A 22,731-nucleotide genomic window follows, 5' to 3' on the forward strand; every position below is an offset into this window, starting at 1 on the left:
ATTACATAGTCAGCCAGTCCTCTGGACTAAAGTCGAAGAAGGTTCCAGAACTAAGATCAGTGTTTTCCTTTTTCCTAAGAACTAGCAGTATATAATCCATCTTACACATTTTCATAAGATTCATTTTCTAATGCCAAAATGTTTTGGTTCAGGGCAACTATACTTCCATACTTCTTTTACAATTATAGGATCACTTACAGACTTCACACTTCTATGAACTGCAGTATATATTACAAATATGAGTTAAGAGAGGCTTTTAAAATATCATGCAATAGTCTAACTTTTCTAGTGTAATCTGTACTTTTCTCTAGTAAAAAGGATATTAGGTTAATGTTTTAGAACTGAAGAATTAAGGAATGAAATCTAATTATTTTGGTCATTGGATTTATTAAGGTTTTAGAATTACTTAAGTCACAATCCAATGAGATCAGCCTATGCAAAGTGTTTCTGTATTAATTTTTTATCATAATTGCTTAATTTATCTTTCTTGGTAGACAATTCAAGTCCTTGGGTGGATATTAGTAAAGAATTCAACCCCTGCAACAATGGCCTCACGTACCGGGTACATGCATTTACCTAGTGGAAAAAATACCCAAAGACAGTCATAATTTGTGATTCTAAAGAAATTTCCTATATCTATCGATAATAATAATGAAAATATTCCAGTGCTGACATCTTTTGCAAAGTAAAAAGCTATGTACAAACTTATTCAGTCAAGTGTTTGATTTGATGAACACCCGGTACTTTAAATACAAGCCCTGAAGTCAGAGGTCTGCTTTTCATGATACACGGGAAGCATTTAGATTTTCGGGAAGCATTTAGATTTTCTACGGGTGTGATATTTACTGTAACCATCCAGCAGAAAATAAAATGTGTATTTCCATTCATTGTGCAATCACTGCAGAAAACAGCAGTGAAGGACACCACCAATCTGGCTACTTTGCACTAACGGAAAGCTCACATTTCTCTTCTGACGTATTTGTACAGAGAGCTAGGGCTGGCAGAGATCAAGTCTTCTGCTAGGAGACAACAGGGAAATGGCAATAAAAAACAAATCATAAAGATAAAAAATAAACAGAGTGAATAAGCATTTTCCCTGCCTGTGCCTTGGGTCCTCCCCAGTCGTGACTACAGAGCCCTGGCCCACCTGAGGCTGTGCTACCTGGGGCTGTGGTCCCCCTGAGGCTGTGCCACCTGAGGCCGTGCCCCCTGAGGCCGTGCCACCTAGGGATGTACCTTCTGGGGCCGTGCCCCCTGAGGCCCTGCCACCTAGGGATGTACCACCTGGGGCTGTGCCACCTGGGGATGTGCCCACCTGAGGCTGTGCCCCCTGAGGCCATGCCACCTGGTGATGTGTTCCCTGAGGCCATGCCACCTGGGGGTGTGCCCCCTGGGGCCGTGCCACCTGGGGGTGTGCCCCCTGGGGCCGTGCCACCTGGGGATGTGCCCCCTGGGGCCGTGCCACCTGGGAGTGTGCCCACCTGAGGCTGTGCTACCTGGGGCTGTGGTCCCCCTGAGGCTGTGCCCCCTGAGGCCATGCTTGAGCCTTTTCTGCAAGCACTATTGGCCAGGCCATGGTACCTTTCTGTAAGCCACTTGGTCTGACATCACCATCTGTGTCCAGGGCTCCAGAAGGATGAGGAGGATGTACTCCTCCGCTGTGTCAAAGAGGTCCTCAAACGGCGGCTGGATTCTCATGTAAATGTCTTTCTTCTCTTCCTGCTGCAGCCCAATGTCGAGAGTGGCTGACGGAGCAATGTAAGTGGCAAAAAGATACTAAGGGAGGAGAGGGTGGGACAGAGGGGGCATTGTGAGAAGCCACGAGAGTTAGCAAATTCGTTGGCAAAGATGACAGAACTGAACTCGACACAGACTAGATTTGTCGGAAAGGATGCTCTCCTTTCTGTTTTTTTACTGCAAATTATCAGCTAGACATTTCCATCAGATAACGGTTTCCTTGTGCGCATGACAGAAGGAATCCTGCGTGCTAGGCAAGGGCTCTACCGCTGACCTGCATCTGCACCTCAGTTCTACACTGCTCGGACACAGCCTTCTGCACTACAGCTTGCAGCCCAGCACTCAGGAACAGAGGCAGAAAGGTCAGCTCAAGGTCACTTCCACTTTACAGTGCAGTCGAGGCTGAAGTGGGCTATGACACTGTCTCAAACAAACAAACAAAAACATAAGAAATAAAAGCCAAGATCGTATATGGCTAAAACTCTGGCTATTGGTAGTCTTCTAATATAAATATCAAACAAATTACCCAGTCTGTAGTTCTAAGACTGGCCAATTGCCCCCCTCCTTTGGACATAAAATATCTCCATCTGGTGTCTAAAACTATGGGGTGGATGGAGGAAGGTGATAGGAGTAACTGGGAGGATACACACAGAACTTCCCACAGCCTCCCACAAATGCCACGCCCCCCACGTTCTATTTGTCTTATTGCTCAATAATAGCTGTTTAGACCTGAGGAACAATTTAGTAACACTGTGGTATCACTATCCCTGAATAGTAGATATTGTTTGTGTGTGTGTGTGTGTGTGTGTGTGTGTGTGTGTACACATATTAAAAATGTTTTAAGGCTCAGGAAGTGCTGCCCCTCACATAACCCAGACCTCCAGAACCAGAAGTGCAGGATCTAAGGTAAACCACCAGGAAAGGAAGCACCATCTCACTCTTTCATGTGCAAAGCCCCAGGATCACGGGGGGGGGGGGGGGGGGGGGGGGGCTGCGGGGGGGGGGGGGGAAGGGCGCTGCAGAGACCAATGGCTCCTTCTTCTCTCCCCTCCCCCTCATCACAGCACTAGGAACCCAGGGATCCAGAGGAAACAGAGAAATTCCAGCTCAGCAAAGTAGCTAACTCTGGAGGCATTTTTGTTCCTTATTTTCTTTTTTTTAAAAAGATTTATTTATTATGTACACAGTGTTCAGCCTCCATGTATGCCTGCAGGCCAGAAGAGGGCGCCAGATCTCATTACAGATGGTTGTGAGCCACCATGTGGGTTGCTGGGAATTGAACTCAGGACCTCTGGAAGAGCAGTCAGTGCTCTTAACCTCTGAGCTATCTCTCCAGTCCCCTGTTCCTTATTTTCTATTGTTTACTTTCCACTCCCGCAAGGATCTCTCCTGGCGCTTCTGCTTTTGTTTGCCTGTTGCTCAGTTAGGTGTGAGGACGGTTGCTTGTGTTCTCACCCTGTTGACTGTCAGGTAGACTTGACTCCTCAAGCACCTCATAGACCCGGCTCTTATTTGGAGGTCTTTTCTTCCTTCTTCCATCCTTACCTCCTCCTCCTTGTATCTAATTGTAACCTGCCAGAGATTTAACGATCTCTCAATCTGTGGCCCTGAGTGTCCCAGCTTCTTCCTCCCACCGACTCTGCCTGACTCAATTCTTTTCCGAAGTCAATCTTTGGTCCTCACAGTTGGCCACCTTGTTTTCCTTCCGCCCTCATTTTAATACCTAGAATCCATGCACACTCCATATTCTCCTGTTTATCCTGCAGCAGTTGTGAAGTCAGAGAGCCACTCTTGCTGGCTGTCTAGTACAAACTTGCATAGCTGTGCTCCCAGTTATCCTACACAGGGAATGATATAAAGCTTATGCCCGACACCCCGAGCTCCTCAACTAAGCAATTATTTTCTCAAGGACACACCATCACAACCAAGTCTCCTGTGAACACTGTAAACACTCCAACTAGAAAAATACAGCTGATAAAACATAAAGCAAGCAACCAAATTATACCCGATGTGTAAATCCCAACACAGGGACATCAGAAACATGAAAAACCAAGTCAATATAATTAATTCCCTCCCAAAATTATTATCCCTACAGTAGTGGCATCTAGTGAGGCAGAGTTAGATGACATACCAGACAGAACTAAAAACGATTATAAATATGTGCAAAGATAAACATTTGAATGAATACTAATGGTCTCAATTACTCAGTCAAATGGCACTAGGAGATTAGGTCAACAATTGGGAGCCTTCTATATGTTGCCTCCAAGAAAAGCACCTCATCACAAAAGATAAACACCACCTCAGAATAAATAGATGCAAAAGGGTTTCCAAGCAAACAGACCCAAGAAATAAGCTGGCTCCACTGTTCTAAACATCCGGCAACACATTCAAAGCAGGTGAGGAAGGATAAAAGATACTACTCATGATTAAGAGAAGTCGATCAAGAGGACATTATCATTCTAACACACGCCCACAACACGGATGCAGTCAGTTTCATAAAATACTACCAGATGTAAACTCACGGATTGACCCAAGCACAAAAGCACTGGGTGACATCACCTCCACTCTCAGTAACTGATCAGGCATCCCATCAAAAAACAGACAGAGAAATAGTTCAGTGAGATGATATCACAGATCACAGGGACTTAACAGACAACTTTAAAATTCTATTCTATGCAAACACTACAGAATACACATTTTTCTCAGAAGCCCATGGAACTTTTTCTAACATATCTCATCTATTAGGATTCAAAGAAAATCTTAACAAATTCAGAAAAATTAAAGTATTCCTTGTATTCTACCTGATTCCAATAGAATCAAAGTACAAACCAAAGGCAAGAGAGACCCTGGGACACATGCAAACTCACAGGGACTAAAGAGCACACTATTGAACAAGCTGAGGAAATCGAGAAGAAATACAAACATTCATAGGATCAAATACACATGAAAACACAACATATGAAAACCCAGGAGATAGAGTGAGAGCCATCCTAAGAGGGACAGCTATAGCTCCAGGTGCCCACAAAATTAGAGTGCAGGACTAGAGAGACACCTCAGTCCATGAGAGTGCTTTCTGCTCTTCTAGAAGACCCGAGTTCAGTTCCCAGCACCCACACTGGGCAGCTCACAACTGTCTGTAATTCCAACACCAGGGGATTTGACACCTTCTTCTGGACTTAAAAGGCAAACCTTTAAGCAAACTAGCCAAAAGAGAGAAGATCCAAATTAATAAATTTAGAGATAAAAAGAGAGCCATTAAAATAGATGCCAATGAAATTCAGAAGATCATTAGCTCTTACCTAAAAATATATATTTCACTAAGTTGAAAAAAATTTAAGAATGGATAAATTTCTAGACACACATGACCCATAAAAATCAAACCAGGATGAGACAAACAGTTTAAGCACAAGTATAATATGCAGTGAAATTGAATTTAAAAGTTTCCCAGCTGAAAAAGTCAGTGCATATATGGATCCACTAGTAAATTCTACCAGAATTTCATGAGCACCAATGCTTTCCAAACTGCTCCATAAAATAAAGAGACATTGCCAAACTCCTTCTACAAAACCAGACAAAGATAAAGAAAATTATAGACCAATTACAGATACAAAAATCCTCAACAAAATACTCGCTATACAAATTCAAGAATATCTCAAAGTATCATTCATCATAATCAAGTTGGCTTTATTCTAGAGATGCAGGGTTGGTTTAATGTTATATAAATCAGCAAATGCTATAAAGGACATGAATGGTTTCAAAGGCAGAAACCACATGCGTATTGTTGTGGAATAACCCTTCTGTTCACTGTAAATATGTGTTGTTCTCGTTGGTTGATAATAAAAGCTGAATTGGCCTATAGCCAGGCTGAATATAAATAGGTGGGAAAGTCAAATGGAGATAGAGGAGAAGGGCAGAGTGAGGGGAGAGACATGAGCCGGCCACTCAAGAAGCAAGATGCCAACAGACTGGTAAAAGCCATGGCCACGTGGCAATACACAGATTAATAATAATGGGTCAATTAAACATAAGAGCTAGTTGATAATAAGCCTGAACTATAGGTCAAACATTCTGTAATTAATATTAAGCCTCTGAGTGATTATTTAGAAATGGCTGTGGGACGGGGCGGGCCAGAGAAAGCTCTGATTACAGTTTATGCTGATAGATGCAGAAAAAAGCTTCTGGAAAAACTCACCACACACCATGCTAAGGGTCCAGAAGAAAAGGGGAAAAAAAACATTAAGAGTCTCTGTTTCACAGATGGCATGATTCTATACCTAAGAGAGCCTTAAGATTTCAGCAAAAAAAACCTCTCAGAACTTACATTTTCAGCAAAGTGTCAGAACACAAAATTAACACACAAAAGCTAATAGCCTTCCCGTATGGCGATGACAAGCACACCAAGAGAGATATCAGGAAAACAATCTTTTTCAAAATAGCCTAAAATTACCTTTTAATAATCGTTAAGCAAAGATATTAAAGACGTCTATAATTAAAACTGTAAGACATGGAAGAAAGAGATTAAGAAAGACGTTGGAAGATGGAAAGACTGTCAAAGGCCAGCGCTTCTGCCAGATGATCACCCCTAAGTGTGGTGCTTATTTTCCCTCCCTCTCCTTTGTTTTTGCTTTCTAACGCAGACTTCAGAACACTGTTCATCATCACCTAAGAAATTTCCCCTTATTCACGTATCAGTTCCTGTGATGACCAGCAGAATCCTCAGAAGTAACAAGATTTACTCCATCTCCTTGATTATATATATAGTAAAATCAAAGAACTAGAGGGTGTTGAAGCGGTAGTGCAGGGGCTTAAGAGGCCACCCACCTGCTGGCATCCATTCCCAAGTCAACAACAGCACATTCTGTGGAGGTGTCCCCCTGCCTCCTCACCTCTCTAAAGGGGTGGGGGGCAAAGGTAGCCAGGGAGTAAAGACAGGAAGACAGAATTCAGTTGTCAGTTCTTAAAATTTTTCCTGGGGAGACGTAAAGAAATACATACTCACTCTAGATAAGAGTGCCAAAGACAGGCAGAAGATGGGCAATTGCTCCCAGGTCCAGCTTACGCGCTACTGTTACTCAGCTACTTATAGGAGAATAGATGAGGGATTACGCACAAGTGTGTGATTGACCACATGTCCCTGAAAAGTCCCCTACCAACACAGGTAGCTTCAGCCTCCCAAAATCTGCATATGTAGAGCCTTCCGTAAGTTAATTTTCCACCTCCCATATATAACACAGTATACCTCACATTCCTAATACCTCATGTAGCTAGGGGAAAATCGCCTACTGCTGGGAGGGTCACAAGAAGTTCAGGTTAGAGTCTAATGACCCTCCTTCATCTCTCCTCCTTCCACAGGGATGTAGTAACAGGCCTGATCAAGCTGGTAGTCATAGCTACTACTAGGCAAGATAACAATGGCCATGTTATGTCCAGGGCCAATGTTTCACATCTTCAGGAAACAAAGTAAATTTACAGTATATTCAACCGACTTCCAGCATCAAAATCTGAATATCAGGCCGGAGAGCCAGCTAATAGTTAAAACTACTTGCTGCTCTTCAGAGGAGCCGAGTTCAGTCCCCAGCACCCACATGGCAGCTCCCAAACATCCTTAATTGTAGTCTCAGGAGATCCAACACCCTCTTCTGACCTCCGAGAAGACCAGGAGTGCAGGCAGTGCACATGCAGGCAGACAGACATTCATAAACAATCAAAGAAAATGAATCTTTAAAAAAATTAAAATCTCAAAGTGGCTTTCTAATAATCAAGGAACAACTTCATGACCTATAACAATTATAGGATGCTCATATATATAAAAAAGATAAAACAACTTACATAATAAAAAAAGTTAAGCACCTTTATAATTTTTGTAAAGTTGAAATAACTTTAAGTTACTGCTACCTAACGCTTTGATGAAATACAAAGACTCTATCGCGTATTTCCTGAATAACTTATTTAATTACGAGTTGGAGACATATACAATATCTCGGGTCATTTGTTGCCTTTCTGGCCACCCAGCTCTTTTTCAGCCACAGAGCAACTAACAACACAGCTCCTGTTGGAGAGAAAATGCTCCCTTCATGTTGTGCACGGTACTCTGATCAGTCGTAAAGCGGAGATTCACACACACGCAGCTGTGGCAGACATGATTCCAATTTAAACATTAACTTATGATGCTTTCCCAGGCCAAGAGGGACACAAGCATTGCCTGTCTGTGATCAGGCTGCCTGGCACTGTGCACAACACAGCTCTTAGCTCCATCTCTCTTGGAGACCCTCAAAGGTTATATAATCAGGAAGTGCATGCTGGGCGGCTTGCCTGCACCTCTCCACACCTGCATCTGTGACTCACTTTCTTGGCAAGTGCATCAAATGGGGGCGGAGGGAGCAGAAGGCCTCTCCCTTAGAAGAAAATATCTTTTACAGTTTGAAAATTCTGGGAGTGGAGATGGAAATTTTTAAATATAAAAAAAATAAACCATGAGGAAAAAAAAATAAAATTGATTATTGTTCTCTCAAAAAAAAAAAAAAAAGAAAATTCTGGGAGTCCATTTTCTTGTCTTGTTGAACCAAACTCTTAATAAGACTGTTGCACTGCTAACAGGGCAAGGGAGAGAAAAGGACACAGGTTGGGTACCTTAGAGACAGGAAGAAGAGCTGAGGGGAAGGGAGAAGCTGGAGGAAGAGGAGGAGGAAGAGGGGATAGCAAAATGAACCCAAAGAAACAAAGACAAAAGCCAATAAAAAGGGCATGGAAAAGAAAAACAATGATTTGATAAATATTTTTTATTTTTAATGGGCAATAAATGACAGTAATATTTAACTTACTTTGGGGGTGATAAGAAAAGGTCTCTCTATGTAGCCCAGGTTGGTCTCATGTTTATAATATTCCCAGCTCTGCTTCCTGACTGCTGAACAAATAAGTCTACACCCATTTAAGTTATTTTTATACGATTACTTATTATGGCTTCATATGGAAAAATGTTCGTATTTTTTCTCGGGAAACCTCAGCTCTTCATTAGAGACGATGTCCTGTGCACTCCTGTGCACTCCCGTGCACTCCTGTGCACGCCACCTGCTTGGCACTACCTGGGAGACAGAGCAAACATGCTATGACGCTCGCCAGGGAACTTCAGATTTTCCAAGCCTGTGGTATTCTGTACGCTAGGTTAAAGTATCATCAATTGATAATTTTCAGTTCTGTGGGTATACCATTTGCCTCCCATGTGTAAGGCCCTGGATTTAATATTCAACACCATGATCATAATAAATAGGAACAGTGAGCGTCTTCTTCCTTTAGCAGATACCACCCTCCTTTTAAATACACCGTAATACGTGAGGACTCATCTCTACCACGCCGGTTTCCTCTTATCCCATCAATCCTGGACAAGCACACCTGACAAATGAAAGTGCTGGACTTTCTGAATATGTCTTTTTTCTTTCATTTTTTAAAAAAAGCAATGTAAAAAGCAAAGAAACTGTGAGACTTTGCGCGGTTGTCTGTGATAGCTGGGTTTCTCTTTGTAGCAAATGCTAACTGATCACAGTGATGGAGTGAGATTCCAATCTCGCTCTGGGCACATGTGTGCTGTGTGTTTGCTCTCACTGTGCCCAAGGTGAGCCGTCCTGGGAAGGAACCCACCACAAGCTCAGGCCGCCTGAGGAGCTGCAGCCTTACGCTGGGCTCCAATGAAAACAAGAACCATTTCTGTGCAGCCTTAAAAGGCAAAGTCGAGAAACCCACCAAACACGGCACCACATGTGCGGCTTTGCCCTGCTATGCTGCAGCTGTTGGCTGTGTTAATGGAACGGTTTCACATGCGTCCTTTTGATGTATTCGGTTAATGATGGGGTGTGTGGGTCTTAATGAGCCTGCCTGGCTGCGCTCCTTGCATGATGCTTGACTGTCACCACCAGGCCGGGACTGGAAGTGAGAGGAAGAAACCCAAGACTCTGGAACTGGAAGACGTCTCCAAGCCTAGAGGCTCAGAGGACATCTGGCAGATGGTGAGGACACTTGTGTAGCTTTTCCTTTGATGGTCTCAAGACAGACATGATAGCTGTGTGTAATGATGGGCACACGTATTAGCGTGCTTTGTTCACTACATCAGGTATGCACACATCAAATCACAGTGTACCCATAAACACACAGCGTAATGGTGTGATGATTTAAGAAGTAATAGCCAACAGATTTTCAAAGTAATTAGCGGAAGTAGCACAGAGGTTAGGACAAGCCATTTACGTTTCAGCATGTTCTGCCATCGAGAGGCCCTTGTTTCTTAGGTTCACTACTTGACTATATTAGTAAGGCTAGTAGAAGGCTTTTTAAAATGTATCTTGCAAATTATTCGAGGAGTTTTCCAAGAGACCTCCTGAAGGAATATCAGAAATCAAGGTCATCTGCCATTGCTTCTCCCATTGCTAGGTAGGTCCACTGGGGTTTGCCAGGCAGAATGACAGCCAGTGTCAACCGAATCTGCCAGACCTCTGGGAAGAGGCAGACAGCCCACAAAGCCCATGTTACCCCTTCACATACTATAAAGACAAAAGGAGGGAACTCTCGAGGCTACGGGAACGTTCAAGGTTTGTTTGTCAAGTTTTGATTTTGTTTTTAATCAGCTCCTTTTCAAGTTTATGGTAAGCAAACCATGGGGAACTTGCTAAATCTGGAGCAAAGGTAATATGCCATCTTTGAGAGTCTGGAGCAAAGGTAATAGGCCATCTTTGAGAGGTACAAACAAGGAGGGTATGAGCAGTTTCTGAAACTTGGAAAAAATTCTGAAGGTGGAGGGTAGACACTTCCAGTTCTAATGTTGGTGAAACTTAAACCGGAGAGGATCAGAATAGTACTTCTTTTTTCTCTCTCTCTCTCTCTCTCTCTCTCTCTCTCTCTCTCTCTCTCTCTCTCTCTCCCTCTCCCTCTCCCTCTCCCTCTCCCTCTCCCCTCTCCCTCTCCCTCTCCTCCCCACCCCGTCTCCATCTCTTTTTCTCTCTCTCTCTGTCTCTCCCCCCCCTCGTCATTAGAATGTATGCTGTCTTATCCTACTCATGGGAGCTAAATAAAAAACTGTTGAATATTTTGTGAGCAAACTATTAAATTTAATCATTATCAAAAGTTAAACTACATAACTTTTTAATTTCAGAAATTATATTAAAATCAAAGATTATGAACACTTAATGCTTCCCAATGACACTGTCTCACTACCGTTCCAGATCGTGATGTCATTTGCCTGTACAGAGGTACCTGGTGGAACACCACACAATGGTAAGCTGCTGCACGTCTCTGCCCAGTTCTGTGTCCTACCCTGTCATGTCAGGAGCTTGAAGCCACCTGCGCCGAGATCATTTCCACCCAGCGTGTAGTATGTGCTACAGACCAGGGCTGCCCTCCACACCGAACCCGAATCTTCACCATCACACCACTGACTGAAAGGCAAAGACTCTCTTTCTCTACGGTGACCACTAGAAGGGGTAAGATGGAGTTGGGGGAGGAGGGCAAGACAGGTGATGTCAGCTAGTTCTGATGCCCACTGGAGGTAAAGCCACATCACTAGAATATCCCATATCCCACCAGCACGTGCCAATTGCTAACATTTTCCTTATACGCTGTTCAATGAACCCCCAGTTTTGAAAAGTATGGAATAAAATACACTCCCTCGTGGTTTCAGCAAAGCGAAGTTTTGGAGGAAAGTGTTTCTTTAAATTCGTCTCCTTACATTTGAACAGTACTCAGAAGGGCAACACTGGGCTTGAAATGCCAAATTTAGCTGGAGTCTGATAAACAAGTCAGGAGGTCAGGAAGGATGTAGTGAGGAGAACTCGTCACTTTGCCCTCCAGAGGAAGTCTGAGGAGCAGCTCTGAAGAGGAAACAGTAAAGCGTAAGGGGAATAAAACTCCTATTCCTGGGTCTTAACTCAGAGCTTGGCTTGCCTAGAGAGCCCACAGGTCATCTCCAGCACAGCAGAGCACAGCAGCTGTGTGCTCAACGGGGACAAGAGGCCACACTGCTGTGCTTACACGGGAATGTCTCAGCTGGGCTCAATAACTCAGCTCTGAGAACACACATAACACAGGGATGAAACTCTTCTCTGAAATGAGAGGCAAAGGGAGTCCCTAGGGTGTTTATAACAGGCACATGAATGCCCTATGCTGGATGCTTCCAGAAACCACAAAACTCAGCATATAACCATCCACAGCTCTAGCGGGCACAGAACCTTGTGATCTGCATTCAGATGAGGCAGAAAAAGAAAACAACAAGAAAATCCAAGCAATCCAACCTTTTTCCTGCAGAGGAGGAAGAAAGGATGATTTTTAGTGGCCTCTCGCATCCTGCTAGGAGCTCAAAGCATTGCTGAGGAACCAACCGTGCAAGAGGACACATTACACATGAAGCCTCGCACAGAGGACTCGCATGTGAAGCACCCTGCATTGCTCAGTTAGCAATCGATGACGGGGTTCTAGGGATTGCAACATCCTGAGCCTGAGAGGCAAACTCCTGCTGGGATCAGCACATGATGGGACTGCACCAAGAGGGGACAGCGTGATGACAGCCACACTGAGAATTCCTGGCCTCGACTCAGTAGCTCAGCCCTTCCTAACGAGGATGCAGAGCAAAAAGACTTCAGAAAATGCCAGTAGGATATTGGAGGGGCGCTTAGCTTGAACCAGTTTGAACAGAATGAAAAATCACAACGTTAGGAAAGCCAGAAACAAACCATAAACTCAAGGGACAAAATGGATGAAAGTTGTAAATCTGACCAGTCATTGCTTAAGACATCTTGAGCAAAACTGATTCATCAAGTACACTATGGAGTAAAATGACAAATAGCTAAGAAAATTTCTACCAGCCAAAGGCAATCTGAATTTCCCAAGGGTTTTATCATCTCAATTTTTTATTTTTAAAAAGCAACATGTATTTAAGGGAGATATGTACCTCTAAAAATAAATATAAAAATCAATGAGCAGTAATTCAATAAGAACATGATTATAGTAACTTTTTGGTTTAAAAAAAAAAAAAAACAGACCGACAAAAAGCTTGTCTCATGGGGATGCCCATCCATCCTAGCAAAGCACACAGGCTGATACAGGAAAACAGATCAGCAAGCAGATATGATGGGAAAGGCAAGTGTCAAACGGGCTGCACTGACAACAGACACTGCACCCCAGAAAGCAACAACAGATGCTGCACCTTGGAGAGCAACAACAGACACTGCACCCCAGAAAGCAACAACAGATGCTGCACCTTGGAGAGCAACAACAGACACTGCACCCCAGAAAGCAACAACAGATGCTGCACCCCAGAAAGCAACAACGGATGCTGCACCCCGGAAAGCAACAACAGACACTGCACCCCAGAAAGCAACAACAGATGCTGCACCTTGGAGAGCAACAACAGACACTGCACCCCAGAAAGCAACAACAGATGCTGCACCTTGGAGAGCAACAACAGACACTGCACCCCAGAAAGCAACAACAGACGCTGCATCTCGGAAAGCAACAACAGATGCTGCACCCCATAAAGCAACAACAGACACTGCACCCCAGAAAGCAACAACAGATGCTGCACCCCGGAAAGCAACAACAGACGCTGCATCTCGGAAAGCAACAACAGATGCTGCACCCCGGAAAGCAACAACAGACACTGCACCCCATAAAGCAACAACAGACGCTGCATCTCGGAAAGCAACAAGAGATGCTGCACCCCGGAAAGCAACAACAGACACTGCACCCCAGAAAGCAACAACAGATGCTGCACCCCATAAAGCAACAACAGACACTGCACCCCAGAAAGCAACAACAGATGCTGCACCCCATAAAGCAACAACAGACGCTGCATCTCGGAAAGCAACAACAGATGCTGCACCCCGGAAAGCAACAACAGACACTGCACCCCGGAGAACAAACATTAGTGCTGAAGAGCAGACTCTCACTCACTGAGTGCCCTCCAGCCAATGTGTCAGGCAGAGAAGCAGACATCTCAGGATGGTCGGTAGGGGACACAGTCAAGGTCTGCTTCTGTGACGCTTTCAGGGATGCCACTGCTAACTGAGTCTCCTCCTGACTGGGATGTCCTTTCTTAGACACAAGGGCACCGTCAGCTCGAAGGCAGCCAGGGAGACCATTCTGTCTCTAGACAACCACTCAGTTATTTTGAATTAGTTTGCATGGTCTATGCTTCAAAGGGAAATTTAAAAATTACTGGACTGAAAGAATAAGAGTGGAGGTGATGTCACCATTGTCCCCATCAGCTCTTGGGATCAGACTTGGAGTATGCACGTGGTGTCCCGAAGGCCAGGATGGGGATGGCTGTGGAAGGTGGGTGGAGGGATCTGAGGGATCTCTGTGAGACAGAGCTGGCCGCTGCCCATGTCCACCCTGAGTCCACTTCACTAGCAAAAATGAATGTAACACAAGAACCCTGCTGACTCTGCTCGGTGATTCACAGTGCCAAGGAATCAAGCCTGGCTGCTACTCGGGATACCATCTCTGTAACAGAAACAAATCGTGCAGCAAAGCTTGAGAGTAATCGCCCAGCACTCAAGAAGCTAACGATCAAGACCCTGAGACTTACATAGAGCTCTAAGGCGGCCATGGCTTCACACACTTGCTCACACCCAACCTCACCCCTCCCCGTGTCCACACACCTTTGAAGCAGTGCTGCTTGGTAATGCTGCCGTGTATAGCGATGGCGTGTACAGCGAAGAGCTCTGTTCGCACACCTGGAAATACACCTCTGCCTAGAGGAGCACTTAGCTCAGAGCCCGTGCATGGAAATGTCAGGACCACCCTGGAGTGTCTAAGCCCTGTAAACACCAAGAGGAGTTAAACAATTATGGTAACGGATGGCGGTGGGCAAAGGAGACTCATCTTGCACACGGCCCCTCTTACGTCACCTTTTTTTTTTTCCAAATGAGTCTGTGGTAACAACGCCCAAGGTTTGCATAAAACTAAAGTTAGCTCACATGTTACTGAAAAATGTTGACAGGATAATATAACTTTAGAGGAAAAGGTCAGCCTGGTACTTTCTCTGACTGTTCTACATCTTCCCCGAAAACTGGAAAAGGCGGGCGGGGCCTAGGGTCTAGCAGCAGGGTGTGTTTTGTTCACCCACAGCTTGGTGATCTGAGTGGGATGCTCAGATCAGAGCCTAAGCAAAAGTAGGTATTTGTGGGCATACGAGTAAAAGTTGCTAGGCTAAGAATGGTGCGTGCTAGCACAGACACTGAGAGAAATGATTAATAAATGGGACCTCTTGAAACCGAAAAGCTTCTGTAAAGCAAAGGACACGGTCAATAAGACAAAACGACAACCTACAGAATGGGAAAATATCTTCACTAACCCCACATCAGACAAAGGTCTGATCTTCAAAATATACAAAGAAATCAAGAAATTGGTCATCAAAAGAACATATAATTCAATAAAAAAAATGGAGTACAGACCTAAACAGAGAACTCTCAACAGAGGAATCTAAAGTAGCTGAAAGACACTTAAGGAAATGCTCAACATCCTTAGTCATTAGAGAAATGCAAATCAAAACAACTTGGAGATTCATTCTTACACCTGTAAGAATGGCCAAGCTCAAAAACACGGATGACAACTTATGCTGGAGAGGTTGTGGGGAAACGGGAACACTTCTGCATTGTTGGTGGGAATGCAAGCTGGTTCAGCCCCTTTGGATGTCAGTGTGGCGATTTCTCAGAAAATTAGGAAACAACCTTCCTCAAGACCCAGCAATACCACTTTTGGGTATATATCCAAAGGATGCTCAATCATGCCACAAGGACATGTTCTCAACTATGTTCATAGCATCATTGTTTGTCATAGCCAGAACCTGGAAACAACATAAATGCCCCTCGACCGAAGAATGGATAAGGAAAATGTGGTACATTTACACAATGGAGTACTACTCAGCAGAAAAATAACGACATCTTGAAATTTGCAGGCAAATGGATGGAGCTAGAAAACATAATATTGAGTGAGGTAACCCAGACACAGAAAGACAATTATCTTATGTACTCACTCATAAGTGGTTTTTAAACATAAAGCAAGGAAAACCAGCCTACAAATCACAATCCCAGAGAACTTAGACAACAATGAGGACTCTAAGAGAGACATGCATAGATCTAATCTACATGGGAAGTAGAAAAAGATCTCCTAAGTAAATTGGGAGCATGGGGACCTTGGGACAGGGTTGAAGGGGAGGGGGGAGGCAGGGAGGGGAGCAGAGAAATGTAGAGCTCAATAAAATAAGAATGGTGTGTGCAATTGCTGGTCTAATTGTTATTGGCTTGTCTTGGTCACCTGTTGCTCTGGTTGAGTGGGAGCAGCAGCAACAGGGATAAACTCATGGACACTTGGAGAATTCCCAGGCGGGTCACCCTGTGCAGTGCAGTGTGGCCACTGGATCCACACCGTCTCATATTACCCTAAAGGATGAAGTAAACTACGTCTGAATGGTTGTATGAACAAACTCTGCACTATGTTAACAGCTACGACTTCCTAAGATCACCAACGCACGTGTGCAGGTCTCGTGACATTTATCAACTCAGCTTTTGTGTTTCCTTTCATGAATGTTGAAAACACAAAAATGGTGGCAATACAGCTCGGGGAGACGGCTGTCGGCAAAATGCTTATCACAGGACTTTGAGTTTAGACCCCAGTACCTACTGTGAGAGCACGGTATCCCTAATTCCAGTGCTGGGGTACGCAGTCAGATCCTGGGAGCTAACCAGGGCCCATCCAGTCAGTGAGAGGCCCTGTCTCAAGAGAAGGAAGAAAGAGATGCAGGAAGACACACATCAGCCTTGTCCTCCTCCCTCAAAGCTGATGACAGTGTTCCGAATTCCCAGGTCACATGAACTAACTTATTTACTGGGCCTCTGAAGGGACGTCACTGAAGGAGTGTGGAATAGGAGCAAGTCAGTCTCTTGCCATAGTATTGGGCCAGAGAGTGCTGTCAAGTCAGTGATGAAGGGAAATGTCCAGGGTGGGACACTTCCAATTATCAAGACAGAACCTCGTTGTGGTTGGAAAGATCGGAAAGATCTCAAATTTAGTCTGAAGCTGTTAATATGAACAAAATGGAAAAGAACCAATTTTGTGTGTAAGGGGTTGTCATCAAAAGAAAGATTTATTTTGTGTTAAATGAGACTAAAAGGAAAGACGTTTTTGGCTTAAAAAATAGAGAAAATGAAATAGGTCCCTCATTTCTAGTGTATTTCAAAAGATTTATTTTAAAAATTATTAAAATATTTAAAACTCACCAACTGTTATTTACCAGTAAAGAAAGAGAACATTTCCTCTCCCCCATGACTCCACTGTATCTGTTTTGTTTCCAACACAACTGAATTAAGTCAGCAGCTCACGTCCTCCTGAGAGAGTGGCATCTCCAAAGACACTGCTCTCATTGTGTTCTGAGGACCCAGAGTAGAAAACACTCTTCTTATTTTTTAAAGATTATAATAATATAAGTACATCATTCCCCCTTTCTCTCTCCAAACCCTCCCATATGGACAGATATTCTTGCTCTTCCAAATTCATGGTCTCTTCATTTTAATTCTTATTAAATATAGCTATGTATGTGCACATACATCTATATTCTTAATTGCACAGCTACGCCCCGCTCAGTTTGTATAATGCTGCGTGTGTGTCTGTTTCAGGGATGGCTGCTTGGACCTGGGGAGGACTGCGTTTCCTGCTCTTCACATTCTTTACGCTCCTGTAGCCCTTTGTGGAGGGCTGCAGTCTGGTGGGCTCTCCCACTTTGGAAAGCATATTGTCCTTGCTCAGCTCGTCTTTGTGAGACTTTATGGGTGTGGCTTCTGATGTTACTAGGAGACACAGTCTCACAGGAAATTCTTAGCAGAGTGTGGTTCTAGTTGGTCTAACTTCATTCATATTGTAGTCTGACCCAGAAGGAGTTGTAGCAGTGGCTAAGGTGGTGGCTAAGGTGGTAGCAGTGGCTAAGGTGGTGGCAGAGGCTAAGGTGGTGGCAGTGGCTAAGGTGGTGGCAGAGGCTAAGGTGGTGGCAGTGGCTAAGGTGGTGACAGAGGCTAAGGTGGTGGCAGTGGCTAAGGTGGTGGCTAAGGTGGCAGAGGCTAAGACAGTAGTGGCTACGCAAACAGTCCTTTACTTAAGAGCTGTGTTTCTTCTATTTTCTTCAATTACTGTAAGTTCTTGTTTCCTTCCCTGTTATCCAAACAATTAACAGAACCTTAATTAAATATTGGCCCTGAGAACAGCAAGGTTTATTTCTTCTCCAGGTTGCTCTGGACTGTCATCATCTGTACAGTCCCTGGAAATCCACATGAGGCATGAGAACTTTTGTACAGAGAAGAAAGCAATGGACAGCAGAGGCCCTGACCTCATGGCTGAATGTGAGCAACTCTCCTGGGATGCCTGCAGCACCCTGGCCCTCAGTGTGGGCAGCTATCCTTCCTCAAGCTTCTTTCTCAAGCTCTGACACCTGTGCTTAACTTGCTATTAAAAACCTTGCCTGGAATGGTGATCATGCCATTAATCCAGGTGGATCTCTGTGAGGTTGAGGCCAGCCTGGTATATACATCGATTCCAGGCCAGCTAAGGCTACATAGTGAGACACTGTCTTGAAAACAACACAAAAAGACCTTTCTGAATAGAGTCCAGCCTTCCTTCAAAAGAAAGCACTGAGCTTCGCTTTGCTCCCTAGCTATGTGACCTGGCCCAGCAAGTACTTGCGATGCCTAAGTTCCATTCTCAGAACACGCAGTGGAAGAGAAGAACTGGCTCCAGAAAGCTGTCCTTTGACTGCCTCACAAGCATGCTGTGCCACGTGTATGTCTTTGTATGCGCGCGTGCACACACACACACACACACACATACACATACACACAGAATAATAAGTCATAATAAAATTAAAAAATGAAAATGATACAAGTAAAAACATCTCATATGCTTACTGTGGGTTATATATACAGTAAATGTAAAGCAGAAATATATATGTGAATTTGTGTTAAAATACATTTTAATGTATGCAAATAATATAATTTGCATTCCACATCTCACTTTGTGCACAACCATTCAAAACTTGTGTGTAGAAGTATCAACGTGACTTGCACTTCATGGCATCTCAGCTTTGTCCCCATGTCCTGTGGCTCTGGGTTGCACTGTCCCATTTTCCACTGAAGCTAACTTCCAGGTTTCCAAGGGACCCCTTCACTCTGCCCTGGAGACTTTCTCCCCTGCGATTTCGGCCACATCTTTAGACAGGTAATTGTTATATTTTCGCCCAGCATTTCTATAAATTGTGTAGAGGAGGCTTTTCAAGTCCTCTGGCTGCCAACATCCCAGAAAGGTCTCAGAAAGACAGGGCAACCATTTTCTTTTGTGATAGCCACAACAAGCACCACACATACAGTATTCTTTCTACCTTCTGAGCCTAGGAAACAAAACATAAGCACCTGTCTTGCCTCACAGTTGCCTTTCCTGAGAATTTGTTACTGTTTCCCTTGTGCGAGCCTGGATTTGTTACTGTTTCCCCTGTGAGAGCCTGGATTTGTTACTGTTTCCCCTTGAGCCTGGATTTGTTACTGTTTCCCTTGTGCGAGCCTGGATTTGTTACTGTTTCCCCTTATGTAGCCTGAATTTGTTACTGTTTCCCATTGAGCCTGAATTTGTTACTGTTTCCCATTGAGCCTGGATTTGTTACTGTTTCCCTTGTGCGAGCCTGGATTTGTTACTGTTCCCCCTGTGCAAGCCTGGTTTTTCAGTTTACACTCTATTTTCACATCTCTCTACGATAAGAAATTAGCATTTAAAATGTGCCCAGCTGAAGAATGACATAAAAAACCCACTAAAGAGCTTATAATTCAAAACTACTAAACACACAAAGAAAGAATTCACTATGTCAGCAAAACTAAAAATTAGTTCTTCCAAGAACTACAAATCATGGAATTATTGAATACTGTGGCAGCCAGCCTCTAGGGTGGCGCCTATAAACAGTGACTCTTGATAGCCATGCTTTCTCCTCTTCTTCCTCTTCCTCTTCTCCTCTCTCTCTCTCTCTCTCTCTCTCTCTCTCTCTCTCTCTCTCTGTCCCTCCCTCTTGCTTTTTTGAGAGATGGTTCCATTATGTAGCTCTGATTGTCCTAGAACCCCCGCTGTAGACCATTCTGGCCTTGAACTCACAGAGCTCCACCTACCTCTGCCTCAAAGAGCTGGGATTAAAGGCATGTGCCACCATACCAGGCTGTCATGCCTTTTCTTGATTTCTACCCCAGGTATGGACACAATGTGTGACTTGCTTCTAACGAACAGCACACAGCAATAGAGTGATTTGTGTGTCAAGACAAGTACACAATTATATTGTATGAAAAGGTAATGCCCACCTTGCTAAAGAGCTCTCCTCTGGAGGAATGGACAAACGAGCTGTCATATTGTACATAATCATATACAGAGAGCCATGTGGTGCAGCTCCAAGTATGGCTTCTGGTTCACAGTCAGCAAAAACTCTCAGCAAAGTGACTTCTGGGAACTGAACGTTACTAACAACCACATGAACATTAAAGCAGACCCTTCCCCAGCTGGTTCCATGGTGGAAACTGCCCAGTCTTTATCTCAGAAGAACCAGCACTGTGGCACACAGAAACTGATAGAACAAATGTGTATTGTTCTGAGCCACAAAGTTTGTGATAAAACTGTCATGCAGGAATAAGTAGCACAGCTAAATACACAAGCTCTAAGTAATTCAGAGCACAAAGAAATTTAAAAATGTAGGGAGCAGAAAAAAATACCAGTAAAAATTATAAAACACAAATATAATGTTTAAGAATAAAACATCATAGCCGGGCATGGTGCCACCAGTCTCTAATCCCAGGCAGAGGGGACACATCTCTAAGAGTTCCAGGCTGATCTACATAGTAAGTTCTAGGCCAGCTAAGACTATATAGTGAGACCCTGTCTCAAAAAATGAACAAAAAGGGGGGCTGGAGAGATGGCTCAGAGGCTAAGAGCACTGGCTGCTCTTCCAGAGGTCCTGAGTTCAATTCCCAGCAACCACATGGTGGCTCACAACCATGTCTGATGAAATCTGGTACTCTCTTCTGATGTGCAGGCGTACATGCAGGCAGAATGCTGTATACATAATAAATATACAAATCTTTAAAAATAAAAAAAAAGACAAAAACAAAACAAACAAAAACATAAAGCTTTATGAATAAGACACATAACTAAACCCAATGGGTGGATTGCTTAGTAAAATGAATTACAAAGCACCAGCAGGTTCAGACAGGGAATCCAGGACATGACAGAATGCACAGGTGTAATCACTGGAAGAAGTACCAGCTGGGGACCGCCCAGAACCGATCGAAAGCGTGATTCCTGAGACTCGAGAAGCAGCTGAAGCCTAAGGAAGGGCGTGGCAGTAAGCACACCATGGTGAAACCCAGAGCTCTAAAGTCAGAGGGACAGTCATAAGGCAGTGAGGAAGGGCATCCTACACGGACAGCAGCGACTGGACACTAACATCCTCACAGCGCTGAGAGCAAGTCTATGGTCGGGAGGAAGGAAGCAATCAGTGGAGATGAAAAGGACAAGATGGTACCAGGGTGGACTGATCAAATACACGACAGGCGCGTGTGGAAACGCCTCAGTTAGCACAAAGGGCAAAACCACCAAGTCCTCACCCTATACTGAGCTAAGTCATCAGAACGAAATGGATATTTTCAGGCAAATGAAATCTTTGATTTTTTTAACTGCCTTCTTTCCCTTTCTACAAACTTAGTTTCTATTTATTTATTATAGCGCTGCAGGTTGAACCCAGGGTCTCACACATGCCAGGCAAGCACTTGCCAAGGAGCCAAATTCCAAGCTGTGTTTCTTTTTCCTGAATCTTATGTTGGTGTGCATGTGTTGGAACATCATCCAAGACTGAAGCTCTGTGAGGAGATTTTTGAGTGCTTGTGAGAAAACTCTAAGGAACCAAGACAAGAGTCTTATGGCCTCAGTTTCTTTAAAAACATGGAATTGGTCTTGGATTGTGCTTTGGTGCCCTCCCTGCTATAGTAGATAGGAGTGATTTTAATTCAAATTATTCATTTCAACCAGCTATTGTTTTTAGTTTATATGCCTCTATGGAAAAACATGTTTTTGCTGCATGCAGCTTGTCTACCACGTGTGGCTTGTCCCTGTGACTGTCCACTTTACTCAGGTGACTCCTCTGAGCCCTCAGAGTACACACTGTCTGATGCTCTGAATAAAGCTGGCAGTTGCATGAGACTTTAGTCTGCCTCATTATTGGCTCCACTCTCCCAGGTTCCGCCTCCTCTAGAATGATAAACATGCATGTATATTTATAAGCATATCTAATATGAATCTATTGTATATATTTGCTATATTTAAAAAAATCTATGTTTATGCTAGAGAGGGTGGTAGATTCTAAATGCAGCTTTTATTGCAACATACATTTTCTTAGAAAGATTTCAGGACACATTTACAGGAAGCAGCAGTGTTCTGCGGTCAGTTGTCTAGCTAAAACAAGCATGCAAAGTGAATCAAAGCACAGAACCCAGGCTCTGTGTATCTATATAATGCCGAGATCATTCATTTCTAATTGAAGTCGTGTAGAGGAGACCTCAAGGCAAGCCCCCAAACTTTAGGGCTCATGCGTCATGCTGAATCGTTATTACTGACTTTCCCCTATCTATCTGCTACTATTCCTATACTACTACTTGGGAGAATAAAACTATGTATGCAGAAAACCACCTGGGTCCTTTGGCATCAGCTCCTATTCTCTTAGTGGGTAGCTTGGCAGACACATGAAAATGATATAAAATCAAGTTTGTGGCATATTCACCATGCAGTGGCAGATAGATGATAATGCCCTATATTACAGATCCAAAGATCTATATTATAAATGAAACTTTGAATAAAGCCACACAGTGTGTCTATTGTCATTAAATGAGTAATATTTCATACTGTAAAATGAATGGATAATACAGTGATAACAAATGATTCCTGTCTAGA

General features: G+C 43.8%; 1 protein-coding gene across 1 annotated transcript in view; it reads right to left on the reverse strand.

The window, feature by feature from the left end:
* The window catches only part of Rgs22 (regulator of G protein signaling 22), a 73,659-nt gene that overhangs the window by 27,712 nt on the left and 23,216 nt on the right, over positions 1-22,731 (reverse strand). The window contains 1 exon segment of the mRNA XM_038343775.1: positions 1,582-1,776. Coding sequence (XP_038199703.1) covers positions 1,582-1,776 — 195 coding nt within the window.

Source organism: Arvicola amphibius, chromosome 9 (assembly GCF_903992535.2).
Source record: "Arvicola amphibius chromosome 9, mArvAmp1.2, whole genome shotgun sequence".
In the NCBI taxonomy this organism is placed as follows: Eukaryota; Metazoa; Chordata; class Mammalia; order Rodentia; family Cricetidae; genus Arvicola; species Arvicola amphibius.